General features: G+C 40.6%; 1 protein-coding gene across 1 annotated transcript in view; it reads right to left on the bottom strand.

The window, feature by feature from the left end:
- SHTN1 (shootin 1) overlaps nt 1-19,520 on the bottom strand; it is a 126,548-nt gene that overhangs the window by 4,104 nt on the left and 102,924 nt on the right. The window contains 2 exon segments of the mRNA XM_015414003.1: nt 17,050-17,227; nt 18,236-18,356. Of these exon segments, the coding sequence (XP_015269489.1) occupies nt 17,050-17,227; nt 18,236-18,356 (299 nt within the window).

Genomic DNA, 19,520 nt, shown 5'->3' with positions numbered 1-19,520 from the left:
CAAGGCCCAAGCGGTTCTCCGCCGCCCGCCAGCCAGCCTCCCGTCCCCTGTGGCAGTGGCGAGGCAGTTCGCAGAGCATTCCCTGCGCATGCGCAGGGGACGCTCTGTTACTTTTGGGGGGATTTAAGTATCCCCCCGATATTTCTTCCAACTTTTCAGATTTTTGTGCACACCTGGGGACTGTCCCAATTGTGCACGAAAATCTCCCTCCCCCCCCAGGTGCCCCCGATGTGCAGAAATAAGTATCCACACGCAAGGGGGCGTCTTCGGTATTAGTATATAGATTTTAGCTTGTACACTTAGCATTTTATTTATCCTCTTTTGCTTCTAGCTGTAGGATGTCTTCTTCTAATGCATGACTGTTAATTTTATGGACACCATTCCCCCTGTTCTGTTACATATATGTTCCTCACTGTCCTCCTGCCTCTACAGTAGATATTACTATCATTATCTATTTTGGCCAGTGGGGAACATGAAGGCCACTTTTCCCAGACTGCTGTGTGGTTTAAGGGCAGATGCCATTGCAACACAAACAATACTGATAATTCATAATGACCATGAATTGTCATGGCAGACAGTGTGTGTGCAAATTAAATAGGAAGCCCAAGTCAGTAATGGATTCAGAAAGCAGTGTTCTCCCTGCTCACTTCCATCACAGCCAAAATATAACATGACCACAGAATATATAATATCCTCCACAAGTGATCAAGGTTTGCTCCAATTAACATGAAAATAAACAAAATCGACACATTGGAAGTTTGAACTAATAATAAAATAACTTAAATTTGAGGGAGAAATTCAGCTGAAAAGAAACTATCCTTAACCCATCTCAAATCACTGTACCCCTGAATTATGTTAGTATTGGGATTCACGGCAGCAACTCTAGTTTTGCAAGCTGTGTGTGCGTTGTGTGTAGGAAGGTATACTTTATTCCACTTCTCTCCATTTGAGGAAAATGCAGGTGCTTCCTCAATTAATGTTTGTGTTTTTTGCAGGACTTGAAGAAAACTCTTCTTTTTTTAACTTGGAGGGCTTGCATCCCTTCATCCTTAAAAACTGCTCATAAGGGAGACTCTCCACACTACCCAATTTATTTGTTGAAAACATTTTTTAACCCTTAAACTCAACTAAATTTTGAAAGGCAGCTCACAAAATTTAGAATGTAACAAAAATATAAAAATACGGCAACAAAGCACAGCATAAGATCAGTAACAAAATCACAGCATGAAAATCAGAACAGAAAAAAGCCACAGCACAAAAAGGACCATACGAACCCCCATTCCTAGAAGCCAACACCAGAAAAATAAGTAAATATCAGAGCCAGGGAATAGTTGTGACTGTAGGGATGTGGATTAGAGTCTTCTCAGTCATTTCTCCTTTAAGTTGGGTCTTCTGTTCCAGACCACCACCACCACCACCCCCGCTTGCTTGTCTTTAGTCAATGCATTTAAACCAGGGGTGTCAGACATATGGCCCGCGAGCCAGAACCGGCCAATCTAGGGCTCTTATCCAAGAAACTGGTGCAAGGGAGGGAAGGCAGAAGGCTATGGGGTGGCAAGCAGATGCACATGATGAGGTGTGTGTGATTGAAGCTGACAAGAAATAGGAAGGAAATGGCTGGGGGACAGGACTAAGAGGCTGAGGTAAAACAGTGTGGAGGAAATGGCAGCAAAGGCAGAGAAACAGGAGGCATGGTATTCCCCCCCCTCACCTCCTCTGACCACAACTCAGAGAGGACTGGCAAAGCCACTACATAGGGTAGTGGTGGAACTGAGTGGCTGGCACTGCCACTGTAGGCTTCAAGGTTTTTTTTCAAATGGCAACTGTGAGGGGGGCTGGCAAGAGTGGGCATGCAGAGTGGCCGTTTGCTGATGAAGGGATGGGGCCAGCAGAGGAGAGAGGAGGAGGAGGGATGGTGTGTGGACTGGGAGGCAACTGGGCTGTCTTGTGCATGCCACTCTGAGGGGGAAGACATCCCGGCCTCAGAAGCAAGTAGAGGAGTGAAGGGGAAAAGGGGAGCTGCTGTCACTGCCACACACGTCTGAACAGCCGTGGAGCTGATCGACAGACTGAGTGTTGGGGGGTGAGGGACAGTGACCTCCCTTCTCCCCCCTTCTGTTCTCAGCCTGTGCGGGAAAGGGGGTCTTGGGATAACAAAAAGCACCCCCTGGAGGTTTCAGAAACAGACTCTCCCTCAGGCCTTCCTCTCAGCCCCATTGCTTCTGTCGTCTAGGTCACCGGGGGGCTGGTTGTTCAGCCTGGCCCACTTCACATGGTTACTGGTGGTGGTGGGGATGGGGTGATGGAGGGGAAACTCTGGTGTGCCTCCTTGAGATCCTCAGAGGTAGGATGGGGGAAGAGAGGAAACAAAGACTGAAAGATGGATCATCGCCATACTCAGCTGCTAAGGCTGGGAGTTTGGGATGTGTATGCTGAAAAACTACCTTATTTACTTGCAAAGAAGATGACTCGTTTCCTAAAATTGTTATACATACAAAAAGTAACTAATATGTATGGAAATGGAAGCTCCCCCCCTTTTATGATAACCTTTGGAAAAAACCTAGTTTTACATATAATTACTTCTGTGGGTTCTCCGGTAAATCAATTGCTTTCACTGCTAGGAATAAATTGCTTTTATTTGTATTTTGAGTAAAATATAATATTGTTAATTGGGTTTGTCTGTGTCCTTTATAAGAAGAGAAGGGATTGGATTTATACCCCACCCTTCACTACCCGAAAGAGTCTCAGAGCGGTTTACAATCCCTTTCCCTTCCTCTCCCCACAACGGACACCCTGTGAGGTAGGTGGGGCTGAGAGAGCTCTCTCAAGAACTGCCCTTGAGAGAACAGCTCTGAAAGAACTTATGACTGACCCAAGGTCACACCAGCAGCTGCACGTGGAGGAGTGGGGAATCAAACCCAGCTCTCCCAGATTAGAGTCTGCGCTCCTACACCAAACTGGTTTAGTCTCCAGTACCTGGCATTACATTTTATAGCACACATCATCTGGCCCAACAAAATGACAGTTCTGTCAGATCCAGCCCTTATAACAAATGAGTTTGATTCCTCTGATCTAAACCTTCCTCTTTAAGAAGGCCTTTAGGCTATGAGCAGCTTTTTTAAAAAACCTGGTTGCTGAACATTTTTCTCATGGTATAACAACACACTTTATTGTATATTGTCTAAAGAGTTAATAATTTTACATATATCCAAGGCATTAACTTCCTAACCTTAACTTGAATTAAAGATGATTTCTTTTTATGTTAGTACAGATCCTACAGTCCTGTGCTATTATGGCTTTCTCTATATGGCTATGCCTATATGCAGAGAAATCTTTTAAGTCACAAATGGGCTTTCAGCTATGCTTTGGTGGCAGAGCCAAGAACAAATTATTTGGCAATCTTGCCTACAGTAGGTATACAAAGGCACATTGTAGCTGCCAATAAGTTATAAGCATTGGAAAAAGTAAGTAGAATCTTTTGGGGAGAAGGAAATTGATGTGATGGGTCCAATTATTATGGGACCTGCTCAGGCAATTGTTCAGGAAGAAAGGTTACTCAGCAAGCCAAGGCAAAATAGAAATGGTGCGATTTCATTGGTTTATATTTGATTGACAGGAAAGCAATAAAATCCTGCAGCTTTAGTGAATAGAAGCTGGGTCACAGAAATGGCAAACTGTCATGCTGGTGGGATTTTATCTTCTAGGAACAGATTTCTTCAACAAGAAATGGATATTTTATAACAGGAAGCCACTGTTTGTTTTTGGTGATATTCATAGTTCAAATTATATGCACTAACAAAACATCTAGCACTGGATCTTGAGAATCAGCTAATTAGTTCAGAAATTGGTCCCGACAGATCGTGTTGGTGATTCAGTTCAGTAAGTGTTCAAGCACTGAGATTGGGGGGGAGCCTCTTCTATGCAAATCCTGCCTACCATTCAAGGCTTATGTATTTTCTGCAAAATGGAAATATTTTGAACACGATGGTGAACGAAACTTTGGAAGTGACATACCGAAAAAGGGAGTTATTTTAGAAAATGCTGCCTCTGAAAAGCTGATTGCCCCAACACTATAAAAATGGTCAGAGCCATAAATGCCAAGGTCCTTTTTATTTCACTTTAGAGGTAACTATCTTTCAAATCTCAACAGCTGGACTATTTAACACAATCTGGGGAATCAAAAGTATAATTCTTCACTGGGCTCTCCACAGGGGGCCTGCATTAGTGGATGGCAGCAATCCAACGGCTGATGCGCAGCCAAATAGTGTGACGCCTGTTTCATTTACAATAAAAACGGATAATACAGCAATTATATTTATCACCTTCAAGGACAGAAAGATGGAAGATTAAAATCTGTCAATATAACACACTTTAATGGTGAAATCCAATGATTAAGATGTTGCCGTGTGTTCCAATATTCCAGCACAAAACAAGAAACTGCTGCTCACGCTTCCTTTGGAGCTTTTCCCTCCCCCACCAAAGTCCTTTTTACACAACTGCTGCTATTCACAGTGCAGTGTTGTTAAAAACATAAAATCTGTCTCGGGGAATTATTGCTGACTTACTACATTGTACCCTGAGCTAAAATTTTCCACAGTGCAAAATAGATTTTTGAATTCTCTATAACCGGTTCCCATCTACCATAAGCAATGGCCACTGAAGCTCTATTGCAGTGAACAGGAGTGAGCAAAGAACAGGTCATGGTAGGCAGCACTCAGTTCTTTAAATTCACGCTGGAAGAGTCTCTGTGAAATTAGTGACATTTTGTTGTTTCACTTCAGAAAATTGTGGCCCAAAATTAAAATAGATAAGCTAACCCATTTTTACTTGGAGAAGAAACATTCCCAATTCTCTTTTATTCCTGCACATTGTATGATCAGTTTTAAAGGAATTTTCAGAATTCAAGACCTATAAATCAGTTTGTATAGAATAGCATTTAAGTATTATTTTGATGACAGATACATAAGTGAAGAGAGTTTTAACTTCTAACTTCCCATTAAGAACATTATCCTGGAAGTCAATATGCAAATAAATAGTTGTGCACATCCCCATTTAAAACAAAGCAAATATTTCTGAAGGGGTCATCTGTAGCCTGCATTTACATAATAATAGCACTGAACTCACATTTTCAATAATATCTAAATGCTATTAACCTATGTATTGAAACCTAAAGGCATCTTTTATCAAGATAAAACAGAAATAAGCATAAATTATTATATGCTCACACATTCTAGTAATGATGGCTGGTAGTCAAGATTTTTAACACCCTCATCTATTTAAAAAAATAAGGACCTATTATACATTAAAAACCAAAAAAGAAAGTGGCATTAAATTTCTCTACATGTGAGTTAATGCAGCTATTTGTCTACTAAGGATTCTCATGTGAAGAAAAGCATTAAGCCAATAAGAAAAAAAACACGAAGGGACAGAAGGGATTGTGGGAACTACACTAAAATATTAGTACTAAAAGTTGGATCCAACAGTAGCCTTCTATGCACTGTAAAGTGAATCTTCTGCTCATGGAAGAAAACTGCTGCAAGTGGAAGATTTCTGTTATTACAAGAAATAGTACTAAAAGTTGGATCCAACAGTAGCCGTCTATGCACAGGTGAATCTTTTGCTCATGGAAGAAAATTGCTGCAAGTGGAAGATTTCTTTTATTACAAGAAGACTTCTTTTAAGTAGAAATTATGCCTCTGAATCTAGTTTCTTAGTTTCAGTGTAAAATTTGCTTTACTATAATCTCAAAACTTTTTAAAATAATGAAGTAATTCTTTACAGTATGTCTTGCTAAAGAAAGGCTAGCCTTTATAATCTATAGAAGCAGTACAAATAAAAATGTAAAATACAGTTTACAGGTAACAAAAAATGCAAAATACAGTTTATAGGTAAATCCAAATTCCAGATCAGATATGAAAGTATCTTAACAAATTCATGGATATTCTTCAGTTGATTTAATGGCACTGTATTGCATCCTCATTCAATCATAATCCTATACAAGGAACTACAGAACAGTATGTTAACTTGAAATGATTAGAAAACAAAAAGGAATTATCACAGATTTACGCCACTGCCTCATGGGGATTAATATTAATTCACACTTCTGAGAATTTATGAAGTGATTTGGATATGTTTAAGCATTCTTCCATCATATCTTCAAAGGATCTAATAAAAAGAAATTGCCCTTTAAACAGGGTACAGAAAATAGTAATGTTCTGCCATCAGTGACAGCATTTTGGCCCTTCAAAAAGCAGATGTAGCATGGATGCAGATAAGATTCAGGTGAGTACCCATCTTGCTCTGCACCTGGACTTGAATCTAACATATATGTGGGTTCCACTAGGTTAAGATTGATTCTATATTCTGGAATCAGGTTCACTTCATAAGTCTGGCAACTGCCATAATATTTATTCATTTATCAAATTTATATCCCACTTCCTCTTCCCTGAACAGGACTTGGGGTGGCTAACAGCATTTAATATACACCAATAAAACAACACAAAGATATAATAAATAATCATTAAAATATAAAATGGTTATAAATCTATCCCCATTAAAACCTATCCACTATCAAGCAAGGTAGGATGTGTGGATGGTGAAGACACAGCTGAAGTATACCAGCTGCCTGGTGGATCACAATCACCCAAAGGCCGCATGAAAAAGAGCAGCCTTGCATGCCCTGCGGAACCTAGGGTGGTCCCGCAAGGCACGCACCTCTTCAGGCAGCGGGTTCCACAGGATGTGGGCCACTACTGAGAATGTCCTCACCCTTGTTGACACAAGGCGGGATGTTCATGGACCAGGGAGCTTCAATAAATCCCAAGATGAAGATTGGAGAAGACGGGGAGGATCATGCCAGAAGAGGCGGTATTGAAATATGAGGCTCCCATGCCGTTTAGGGCTTTCAAGGTTTTTGAATTGGCACTGGAAACTAATTGGGAGCCAGTGGAGCTGCTGTAGGATAGGTGTTATATGCGCTAACCAGAACACTCCTGTCAGCAATCTGGCAGCTGCATTCTGGACCACTTGTAGCTTCCAAAGCATCTTCAAAGGTAACCTTGCATGGAGCGTGTTATAGTAGTCCAGTCTCGAGGTGACTGTTGAGTGCATTACCATGGCAAGGTCCTCCCGAGACAGATAGGGATCCAGTTAGCAGGCCTGGCATAGATGGTAAAATGCAGTCTTTGTCACCAAGGACATGTGTTCACATATCTTTACAGGCTTTCTAGCTTTGTTCCCTCTGCATCCCCATGGGCTTACCTAGCATTCCACAACAGACAATTTGCTTTTCAATTCATTTCTGAGGGCTGATTCACACATTATTTGTTTGAACTGGCCTTTTTTGGAGCTGAGAAAAGAAAAGGTAGTGGGCAGCATACGCAGCAACTACTGGCTGCAGATGTTTCCAGCTGCTATTACCTCTACAGGCTTCTTGGAAAGTGAGCCCTTATTCCTTTTTTAAAAAACACTAGAACAAGGACAGAGGACGTGAAAACTCACACTCCACTGAGGATAACACCTGAATTGTCCCTCAGTTCCAGTCGTATTAATAAAACTGTTTGAAGGAACAGCTCAAATGGATATCTGAAAGCTACATATGAAGTTGTCATCACTTCTTCCAGGCCTGCTAGTAGTGAACAACTACCCTTGGATTGCCCTTGTGTCTAGTGTTTGGCACAGAAGGAAAACAATGAGCAGTAATGGTTCCTGGGTGCTGAAAGTTGGTCTAGTCTCAGTAATGGCAAGAGATTACTAGTTGTATGTACCATTGTGCCAGCACTGGCATCCTTGTGCCATATCTCAGTTTTAAGGTATGGTTTCCTTAAGTGGCCGTATCATACCTAAACCAACCTTAAAGGACTTGTCTTGAGTTGCATGCTCCTTCTTTTACCAGCTATGGAGTGTGTTCTTAACAGAAGGAGATTCTCAGCTTCCAGAACATCCTGTTGCTCTTCCCAAATCGTTGTTAAAGCTTAATTGTCCATGCACAAGCTGCACATGGAAAACCTTTGTAGTTGTGTCTCTCTGAGGCAGAGCTGTTTCCTGCAGTGTCAGTAGACAATTCAGTAGTGTTAAGATTACAACTGAAGGAAGGAGGGAAAATCCTTTAATTGTATAAAATCATCAGATTAAGCCTTACCCTCTATGTGGTTTGTTCTGTTAACTGAGTCCTCTACTACCTGAAAACAAATGTTTACTAAGTACTTAGTGTACTTAGGACAAAAAGATAGGAAGAGCGAGGGCACGCCTTTCCCTTCAGTGTGAACAGATCCCAGGAACCTTGGGGACATTCTTTGGTTTCATACTGAACAAAATATCACCTTGTTTCTTCAGATAAATTGCTAAATGAGACTATTACGGTGTTAAATATTTTGGGCTAAAGCAACTAAATTAGCCGCTTCCATAAATCCAAGATAAAAGTTCTAGTTTCTGAGACGGGTGAATCCTTAAGAGCTTTGGAAGACGCAAATCCTGTGCTCACATCTGACCATTCTGGTTAAAATCCATCTCTGGCCCTTTTTCCAGCTTTTTCTTCTACATTTATCTTCAAAACACATACAGTGCCAGAAATGGTTCTGCAGTAAAGCTCTTTACAGCCTTTATGATACCTAGAACACCAATACATTCTCTAGTTTTACGTCCCACAGACATGGGTATATAAAGCCTGCTTTCACAAATTCACAAAATGATCTCCTGTGTCAGTAGGATTATATACCCACACAACATGGAATTTTTACACACAAAGTGGAAGTATTACATAGATAGTGGAACTACATATTCTTTTTTCTTTCTTTTTTTATTGAAAGATATGCAACAAAACAGCAAGGAACTACATATTCTGATGATGACTGCACTGTAGAAAAAAAAAGTGGGCCTAATTTACCTCAGACAATAGCTCAAAACAGAAGTATACACCACCTAGCACACTGTGCAGAATCTGTGTAATTCTGTTTTTATTGTACTTATTCCTCAGAACCAAAAGTAATCACAAAACAATAAAAAGGGCTATGACCCTTGCCAGATGCTTAGAGATATAGTTTTTAAAAAGGGATGATAAATCAATTGGTCTTAGAGAGAACTGAGAGCAGACAAAGTAAATCATTTGTTCACACCTGTTGCTGACAAAGGAGCATAAGGTTTCTGTTCCACCAGTTCCATTAAGGAGGAAGTTGAATTAATTGCTATGTTTAGTTTTCACCTGGGGCTGAGCAAGAACAGTTCCTCCTTGCTTCTGTTTGGTAATAGATGACCACACGCTAAGCCTAGTTCAGTACAGTATCCTTGTTATGCTGATTTCTGTTCTGCCCCAAAGCTGGGCCCCCCTTATAGTACCTTCCAGTAACACACTCTGGTTTGATAAAAATGTATCACCTTAGTTGGCTACTTTTCCAAAATGTCACCACACTAAAAACACCTTTGAAGGAATTGATGGTAGCCATGTACAACTATATCCAACTAGTTGTCTTTTTAAAATACTCAGAAGAATATAACCTGGCCAAGCGCATCACTCCTTTTGCACTGTTTCCTATAATGTAAACTACATCTGATTCAATTTTAACCCATGGCATCTTGTTCTTCCCACCAGGAATCTAGTAACAAGTTGCTCATATTTGACTCTATGGCAGCCTTCTTGAATTTGAAAAAAAATGTTATCACACTGCTCGTTTATCAGCTCCATGCTATAATTCAGTGCTGTTATATATACTGATCCAACTGCTCTTATTGGGCTTAAGTGCACATAAATGAGCACTAGGCTGCAGATAAACCTGACAGATTCTGTTTGGCTTTGTGTATTCCAGTCACACTAAATTAGAAATGAATCTTGTGCAGACAACACAGCCATGTATTCTTCATATCAGAAAGCCTACCCCAGGTTTTCTCATGGTGGTTCTGCCACCATACTGGTGAAGATTCTGCTTATCTGTTACTTATATATACCATAGATGAAAGCAGCAGACTAAAGTTCCACAGGTCATTTCCCAAGTCACTGGAACAACCTCTCCAAAGGAAATTCTCTGCTGTCAATCTGATGGAAAAGACTGTAACCAATGGAGGGAAGAAATGTAAGAAAATCAACTGTAATGCCTCTATCCATTTTCAACTGAAGATCATTTACCAATGCTATTAAAACAGCCTCTGACCATTTCTGCAGTAGTGTAATTCTCCACACTGACATTTTTAAATCTGTGAATTATGTCAAAAACTCCCCAGTAGATTTTGCCTCCCCAGACACAGACCTGAAGTTTTTGTTTTCTTACCCTGCAGTTTCCGAATCTCTAGTTTCAGTGACTGATGCTATGATTCTATGACTTGTGTCTGTTTCAGTGCCACAGTGACCAAGATAGCATCACAGGAGTGGGGGGGGGGGGGACACAGGAAACAAAACAGCAAGGCACGCACACTGATGTGGGAAGGCATTTAAAACTTAAATGGACCACCTCACGGCAGGAACATACATGGGCAGTCAAAAGGGCGCTTCTGTATCACAATTGCGTTACAACACTAAGGCGCACGTGCAAACAAAAAGGGGGAATTACCACATTAGTGGGCACTGCATGCTGGGAAACAAATATTTGGAGTTACTGTGGACATCATAAAGCAGGTCAAAGCCTTGCCCTAAAAACACAGGGAACACCGCAGAAAAAGCCCTACTGTGGAACTAGTGCCGCAGACTCGCAGCATCGCGTGGGAGTTCAAAGCGACACTTGTGATGGGTAAAAATGTACTGCAGAAATGGTCTCTGTCCTATAATCAGTCTGGAAGCCAGACTGAAAAGGGGCAAGGGAAGTATTATTCAGGCTGTTCTGCCACTACCTGCTCAATCATTTTAACAAGATATGACAATATTGGCACTAGTCTAAAGTTTGCCAAATAATTCTTTGGACAGATGGCCTTCAACCAGAAAAGTATTGACAGTTTTAGTGAGTGGAGTTATTATTTTTTTAATCTAGAGAAATAAAGGCAAGTCTGCAGGTGATGATATTCATAGTCCTAAGAACCTTGTCCCCTTCAGTCAGGGTGAGCAATCTGAAACAATCCACAGAAAACAAGTGGGTGGTCAGCTCAGGACCTGCATAAAAATGCTGGGGACTCTTCCTCCTCAGGTACTGCTAAGGGTTCCTCCTCTGGGCTGTCTTTAAAGGAGGCTGAGTTGTTCCCTGCCTCTTCCTCATCTGAGGAGGAGTCACCCTCAGCCTTACCCATACCCGTACCCACGACACCGGCTTACACTCACCTTCCCTTCCTCTCTCTACAACAGACATCTTGTGAGGTAGGTGAGGCTGAGAGAGTTCTGAGAGAACTGTGACTAACTCAAGGTCACCCAGCTGGCTTCATGTGGAGGAGTGGCGAACCAAACCCGGCTCTCCAGATTAGAGTCCATGCTTAACCACTACACAACGATGACATTCAGTTGAAGCAAAGGAGGTAGAAGAAAGCCTTCTTTGATATTTTGACTGCCAGGTCTTAGGTCTGCCACTAGACTCTATGTTGCATTCTGTCTGATTTGCTGTGAGTCTTCCACTAGTGTCACCCTAGACCAGGGGTCCCCGACATGGTGACTGTGAGCACTATAGTGCCCACCAACACCTTCCCTGGTGCCCACCAAGTGTTCTTCGAAAGTGGGTGGGGCAAGGCAGACCACTTGCCCAGGAGGACTTCTGAATGGCCACTGGAGATCCAATCATCTGGGCAGATTAAAATAATGCTGTTTCAGTGGCAGCTGCCATCACAGTGCTGGTTTTAGTCCCTCTCACTCCTTGTTCCCACTGGTATTTTTCAAATTACCCTACCTCTCTACAGCACTGGGCTTCCTTTGTGTGTACAACTTCGCCCCCTGTGACAGCCATTCTGTGGTTGTCCCCACCACCCTGTGTTAAAATTCCAAAGATGCCAGGCTGCAAGCACAAAAAGGCCGGAGACCCCTGCCTTAGACATATCCTAACCTACTTCAACCATAAAAGTTCACTGGTATAGCTATACCCTAAGACAGTCTGGCATTCCAAGCTGTGGGTACGGATTTGACAGAGACACCTTTAAGATATGAATAGGAATCCAGTAGCGCCTTAAAGACTAATAAAATTTGTGGTGAGTCACAAGTGGGCAGTGGGGAGAAGTGGGCAGTGACTCACAAAGGCTCATACCCTACTACAAATTTTATTAGTCTTTAAGGTGCTACTAGACTCTTAGTCTTTTTTACTGCTAAAGACAGACTAACACAGTTACGATATGAAGTATACAATACATAATATTTGCCTAGTTCATCTAGTTTAGTGCCTTTTAATCTTTCTTGTAAACAACAGAGTCTCAAACAAAGAAGTTCTTTGCTCCCTAAGATCCTTTCATTAGAGATGCCAGGGTAAAACATGGGGAGTTTTATGTACAAAATGTATATTTTGATATTCAGCTGGGGTCCCCCCTCTGCCATAGCCCTCCCTGAGCTATAACCGTATGGCATGGTAGATTCTGAAAAGCAGTTTGAATTATCCCGGGTATCTTTTCCCGAAGAATCCAATCCACAGCATGGTTGCCATAAATAATTTTGCCTGCTGTGTTTCATATGAGGTTGTTGTATGTCATTCCAACAACAAGCAGAGGCGCTGCTCAACCCTACCCTGCAAAGAACCTGCCCTGTTATGTTGGCTGTATGGGTAGGTTACTACATACAACAACAGGTCAGTCCTACTTCTAAGAATATGGATCATGGTATGTGCTTTAATTTTGTAAGCAGATAAATTAAAATCAAAAGATGCTTTTTTGGTTATCATTGAATTAGCAAGCTGCAAAACAAATGGAGCTTCAAATATGCTTTTATAGCCCCTAACAACTGTGACTGTCAACACAAGATCCTTTTCACGGTCAATTCGCCACACATTCTGGGAGACCTTGGGCCTGCAATTATTCCATTTCCTTCCTTGCAAATGCAATTTCCACTTACTTTACTAGAATAAAAGGTGGGCCAAAAAAAAAAAAAGTAGCAAGGGTAGCAGAATTGTCTGATTAACATTAGCCATTAAAAGAGCGGGGAAATCCACAGACAAACAATGTTACATTTCATGGGAAACAACTCATCTCTGAACTAAACTGCCTTTGTTGACTTGCTAGTGTATCAAAAAACAAAGCAATGATAATGATGTCAAATTAAAGAAATTTAATTAGAAAACAGAAAAGTATAGATAATCTTCTGTCAAGGATGTGTGAATGAGTAAGTATAAGGGAGCAAACAAAGAGTGATTAGAGAAGGATCTGTTCTTAAAAAAATGTGCAACAGAATTAAATAAAGATATAAAGGTGAGAGGAAGAAAGGAAATCAATCTATTTCTTTTCTACAAATGATAAAAGCATCCGTAAAGGAATAAAGCAGCCCGCAAAAATAGATGTGAATTGAATTTCCACTTCATTTGTTAAGATTTACCCCTTTGAACTATGAGACGCAGACCTCTGAGAATAGGTGTTCCTTTTTTCCCTGACGGAACAGGAAATCAGAGGCTTAATTAACCATGATTATAACAGTTTGCTGATCTGATTTGTCTCACTTATTTCCCTTTTTCTTTAAGTGATAAACTGCCTGACATCCCGGAAAGAGAACTGAACGAAAGGTTTAGGGTAGTTTCTAAAAAGCTTGAGAATTGTTATAAAACAAACTGATCCTCAACCGGATCCATCTGAAGCAGGATTAACTCTGGTGATTAAAAGGCACGGCGAAAGAAAATGTACAGTCCACTGTACTGAGGATTTATTCAGCCAAACAGACCAATGCTTTAAAGTATTGTATCTCAACACCTCCAACCAGTTCAAAATTCTGTTTCCTGATTAAAGAGGTGCTTCCTGCAGCGACATGTTAGCCTTAGAAAAAAATGTACATTTGTCCTGGGGGATGTTTTGACACTGATTACATATATTTTCAGTTAATCTCTTATTTGCACTAGAAAAATTCTATCATTTGAGTTAGATAAGTTGCAGTTCAAAAATATTCTAGTATTCTAAGAGCCACAGCTATCATTTTGTTTTTAAACTCTGCTTTGATCACTCCCACATGGAATAAATTGGGAATGTGAAAAACCTGACACAAATAAAATAGGACACATTATTCATTTGATAGTTTAGGAAGTGATGTTTCTGGTTTTAAATCTTTGGAATTAGCAAAGCCAAGGGGTTTAGGTCATCCCAGCTGAGTGGAAAATCCAGGCTCTATCCAGAAGAATTTAAATCATTGTTTGAACTGCTGCTGTGATCCGCCCCGAGCCCGTTTGCAATGAGGGTGGAATATAAATTTGAAGAAAAAGACAGACAGATAGGTAAATAAATAAAAGAAGTGTTCCTTTCCAGCAAAGGATTTCCCCCCACATTTTCAATATTCACAATCCAGATACATGAGTGCTTCGGTCCACTTGTTGCTAAATTGTTGCTAGATGAACAGTGGCCGAATTAGATGTGATGAGGGAAACACTTGGGCTGGAGACATGTGGAGGTGGTAGCCATTTAAATTTAATAGAAGCAGCAGGGTGAAAGGCAATTAACCCTTTCCCTGTGGGCTATTTTCCCAGTCAAAATTGCCTGCCCTCACTGCTTGTTTCCTCTCAGGGCTAAAGATACATAGACAGAGCATCTTTCCCCTTGTCAGAGGAAAGGTGGAGCTTGACAAGATGTGACCTTGGGAGATATCTGAATAGGTTGCCTGTCATTTTAAAAACTGCAATTAGCAGCTGCAGGGGGATCAGATCAGGAAAAGGCTTCCCCTCCCAATGTCATTTCTGTGATCTCAATAATTCCCCTGGGGCTGCTATTTGCCCAGTAGGAAAAATGAAAACAACTGGGGTGGGGGGGTTGAAATTGCAAAAATAGTTACAGGGAAATAGTTACTCCCCAAAATTGGTCCTGAAACTGCTACTTGCAGTTTAAAAACACAGAGATTTGTACACACTTCCTAACACATACATTTAAGCTCTCAATTTTATCGGGCCACAAATCCAGGAAAAAAAACCTTCAAAGAAAGTTTAGAAAAGTTATTGAGGGCCAAAAGTTAAAAACAGAAGTAAGTAGAGACAAAAGAGTATTTATCTCAAAGACATATAAAAACCTTGTAGGGAGCCAAATAAAGCTATCCTCATGGCGTTGGAAAATATGGGACTACTATATCATGGATGAAATATCTGATGTAATAGCCTCAGTCAATGTTCCTCATAAGAAATCGAATCTCCACCTGAAATGGTTTCCTTTTCTAGAGTTCGTGTTTAATACTGAGCCTTCCAAATTCATTGTTCCTTCAAAGTACTATGAATTATTTCATCACATGTAACCAAATAAGTATTTTCTAAGTGTTACTTTATAGCTAAGCCTTGTACTATGGTATTTAAGTGTTAAATGTTTTGTATGTTGACTTGTTTTACAAAATAAAAAATTGTTATTTATAAAATAAAGCCCCATAAAATGTTCAAAGTGACAGATGCACAAAAAAGAACAGTGTATGACCTGATGTGTTTTGGCTCACAAGAGCATTCTTCAGAGGTCAAATAGTACAAAGTACACATTTCACCAAGCAACAAAGTCCCTGTAACACATGTAAGGCAATACACAAAAATGGAATGCTGTATAGAGAGATAAAAAATGTTTTGGATTAATATTTAATTACTCAATTGAAAATTCCATTCAATATTTTTTAAAAAACATTTTTTACTGTACCCAAATACAATATACTTACTTCCAATATGGAATTGAATGACACACCAAAAGATTTCTATTTGGGGCCACAAATATATCTGGCCTTGTGTCAGAAGTAGTTGCATATACTGGAAATAATATTAGTACCAATTTCTTTAAAAACTGGAGGTAAAAAAAGAAACATGAAAAACAATGTCTGTGCATGAGCAAATATTAAGAAAAATTTAGTTTGGAAGCCATTTTCGTTTGCTTTAGCTACCCAAAATGGTGCCAGCAGTGGTGCCAGTCACCAGTACTATAAGGAGAAAGAGGAGAAATTATGTGTGGACTGGAAGCAAGAGGAGGAGAGAAATGGGGCAAGAGGCAGTGGTAGGGTTGTGAACCTCCAGATGGTGGCTGGGGAGATCTCCCACTATTAGACTTTATCTCCAGGCAACAGAGAACAGTTCACCTGGAGAAAATGGCCATTTTGGAAGCCGGTCTCTATGGCATTATTTGCCACTGAAGAAGTCTCCTTCCCTAAAATCTCCAGTTATTTCCCAACCCAGAGCTGGCAACCTTAGGCAGCAGGGACTTGAACCAGTGGGGGGAGCTAGGCTAGCAGAGAGGGGGGATTTCTCCTACTATTACTTGCATGTGTACCCATATTGGTTTAAAGATAAGTTTATTCTTGGTTGCTCTCCCAAAAGTTAACCAATGCATTTATTTTGAGACAGCTGCACTTAAAAGCAGTTACTAAATTTGATTCAGCAAAGGCAAGTAAAAACTCTGGTCACCTCAAAGTGCCTCAACAAGACAATTCACGCAAAATGCAAGCACACTAAAGGGTGAAGCATGTACCTGTAAGCACAAAGGAACTTGCAGTGGACATCAGGCCATGGCTCTATTATGTATATCCACTGCATGGTTACAGACACACCATTCTTCTTCATAATTTATGCAAATAATACTAGTGTGGCTAATAAATATGTGTTTACGCAACAAAAACATCTGTCAAGTGAAATGAGAATAGGATATAAGATAAAATTAAACCCCATAAGAAAAATGGTGAAACATGTATTCAGTGTTAGACAGAGGCCTTTCAAATGAATAGTTCTGGGCAGTGCTTCATATACCATCCAGACATACGAAGAAGTTAACTGTGCCATTTTTTTTTCAACTTTCTCACCAGCAAAAGGTACCCATCTTCCAAGAAACACCAAACCGGCCATTGTGTAACAATGAGTGCTTGCAGGAAAGCTGTGGTTTCCTATCGCTACAGTCACAGTTGAGGCTTGCCATTGCCCACTATGGAGGGAATGAGGACTTAAGTGTCTTTTGTCTGTTACACATAAAGCAGTTCGACTACCGTAGCACCCCTGGTATGAGTAGACATCAAGAAACACTTACCGAGTAGTATCTGTGGTACCTGCGCCTTCAACCATTTTATGACATTGATCATCTGACTCTGAAGATTTGCGTCTGAATTCTGTCTCCAGAATTTCCTTGTTCGATGCAGACTGTGCTCCAACAGAACCCAACACTGGCATAGATTTGGATTCACAAGTAGCCAAGATTCCAGTTGGACCTTAAACCAGAAGAGTGGAGCATTTTTATTACTTATGTGAGCTGCATTATGCTAATTCACACACATTAACCCCAAAAGAGCTTTGACTGATCACTTTGCTATAGAGAAGATTTTTTAAATTCAAGAATATGTCATTAGACATTCGCCTTCACTTATCTTTCAAGGAACCAGTTGGGACAATTCTCCTACCTGTATTGCTCCTCTCCATATGATGAGGAGTGCACCCAAACTGGTTCACCTGTTCTGCTTCTGATGCTAGTGGACATCCACTTATGGGTGTAATGTCAGAACAGCCACATACACTAAAAAATGCTCATTGGCCCAGACTGCATGGTTAACTCGCAGATTCTATCCAAGATATCAACACATGATCTGGTCCTACACCTTTTTGAACATTATACCCAAGCACAGATATCTGTTGAAGTTGTACTGAAGGTGGGACATGCACCCCATATGGATAGTGTGGGAGGTACAGTCTCATGCTATGCTTTAATAAAAGTATTGTGAAATCTAGATGAAGGTTCTTATGTGAACTATGTGGAAGTACTCTGTGTGAAGTGCTCAGAGTGCTTTGCACAGAGAAAGGTTACAGAAACAATAAATAAACATCTATTTATCTAATAGAACCGTCTTTTTATTTTTCAACAGGACCATCTATACACAGCTTTTGTGATACCTAGTATTCTTGCACCCTTGATCCTCATATGATGAAAAAACTTCTCAGAGAAAAGGTGTATTGATTTGAAAGGGTAACACTGGCTTCAGTGTCACTGTTTAAACTCCAGAGCACCAGGTTGCCAAGAAAGATCTCATTGAACAATGCAAGGTGATGTCAGAGTGTAGCTATTATGAGAACATGGATCAACTGGGACAGCAATCAAAATTTCCTTAATTAATGAGGGCTGAAATGCTAAGTATTTCAAAGCTAAGGCTTTTAGTCTTTTGAAGCAGCTTTGCAGATGTAATACAACTCAACTGTGGGGTCTTAAAATGATCACTGTAACTTACTGCTGCTATCTTGCTCAGTCGTCACTTTTCTAAGCCGCAAGATTCTTTCTAATTCTGTTTCATTGCTGTCCGTGTCAAGGGATTTCAGGCTTCTTGAACTTGCAGATGTATTCAGTGTTTCCTAAAGTAGAACATTTTAAGAAAATGTCAGAAGTGCAACAGCCAAGAACAGTTGCTGTGATCCAGAAAGCAAGATTCACCCTACTGCATGAAAGGCATATTATATTCTAAAGGCTGGTGAAGCAAACAAGGAAGTCCCAGTATTAAACAATTAATAACAGAAAATGTAGTTATTCCCAACCTTTCTTGGATACACACTATCTGAACAAATGTGCTGTATGAACCTGGCAATCACCATGGTAAAGAGCCAGCATGGTAGAATATGGAGCTTGAATGAAGGAAGCCAATGAAGTTCACTGGATGTGCAAGTCGTTACCTCTCATATGATACTAGAGATCTGCAACTGGATTTCAATTCAATTCAATTCAAATACCTTTTATTGGCATACAATATTAAAAGCGTTTCCCAATAATACAATCCAAGAGAAATTATAAAATAGATAGTCGTGGCTATGTCAGGCCTAACTCAAGTTGTCACAAGTTAGATTTGACCATACAAAAGATGCCTGGGTCATAAAATAAACTGGCATTCCAAACTTTTAAACTTAAGTTTTTAAACTTATAAATTAAGAATCATTAATATGATCAGGGTTACTCTTCCATTTTATAAAACAATGGAGAAACTTAGCGGTGCAACTGGATTTCTACAGATATAGTTTTGCTATAAAGAGGTCCCCCCAATATCGAACAAGCTACAACACTGGGTAACACCTTCATGACATTTCCCCAGTTGGAAATGACTTCCTCCTGGGTTCCTTTTAGTCCTGACAGGGACAAAATGCAGGCACCATATGGATTCCTCTCCCCCCACAGGGGTAAAAGCAGCCTATGAGGGGCATTTGCAATTGGGGAAACAACACAAGAGCAAAAAGCTAACTTCCCCTTTCCCTGACTCATAATTCCTGCCCCCCCCCATGACTCAAAATCCCCCCCCCCCCCCCCATTTGCTTTTTGTGCCTAAATTATACACTGGAGATCTGATCACAGATCACTAATGTTGCTCACGTGGAAGAAGAGGAGGAGGAGGAGATTGGATTTATACCCTGCCCTTCACCTTGAGTCTCAGAACGGCTTACAATCTTCTTCCTTTCATCTCCCCACAACAGACACCCTGTGAAGTATGTGGGGCTGAGAAAGCTCCGAGAGAACTTCTCTTGGGAGAACAG

This window comes from Gekko japonicus, unplaced genomic scaffold (genome assembly GCF_001447785.1).
Source record: "Gekko japonicus isolate JY-2015 unplaced genomic scaffold, Gekko_japonicus_V1.1 scaffold2377, whole genome shotgun sequence".
Classification (NCBI taxonomy): domain Eukaryota; kingdom Metazoa; phylum Chordata; class Lepidosauria; order Squamata; family Gekkonidae; genus Gekko; species Gekko japonicus.
Note: the sequence above shows the minus strand (reverse complement) of the source record. Positions and strands in the feature narration are given on the sequence as shown.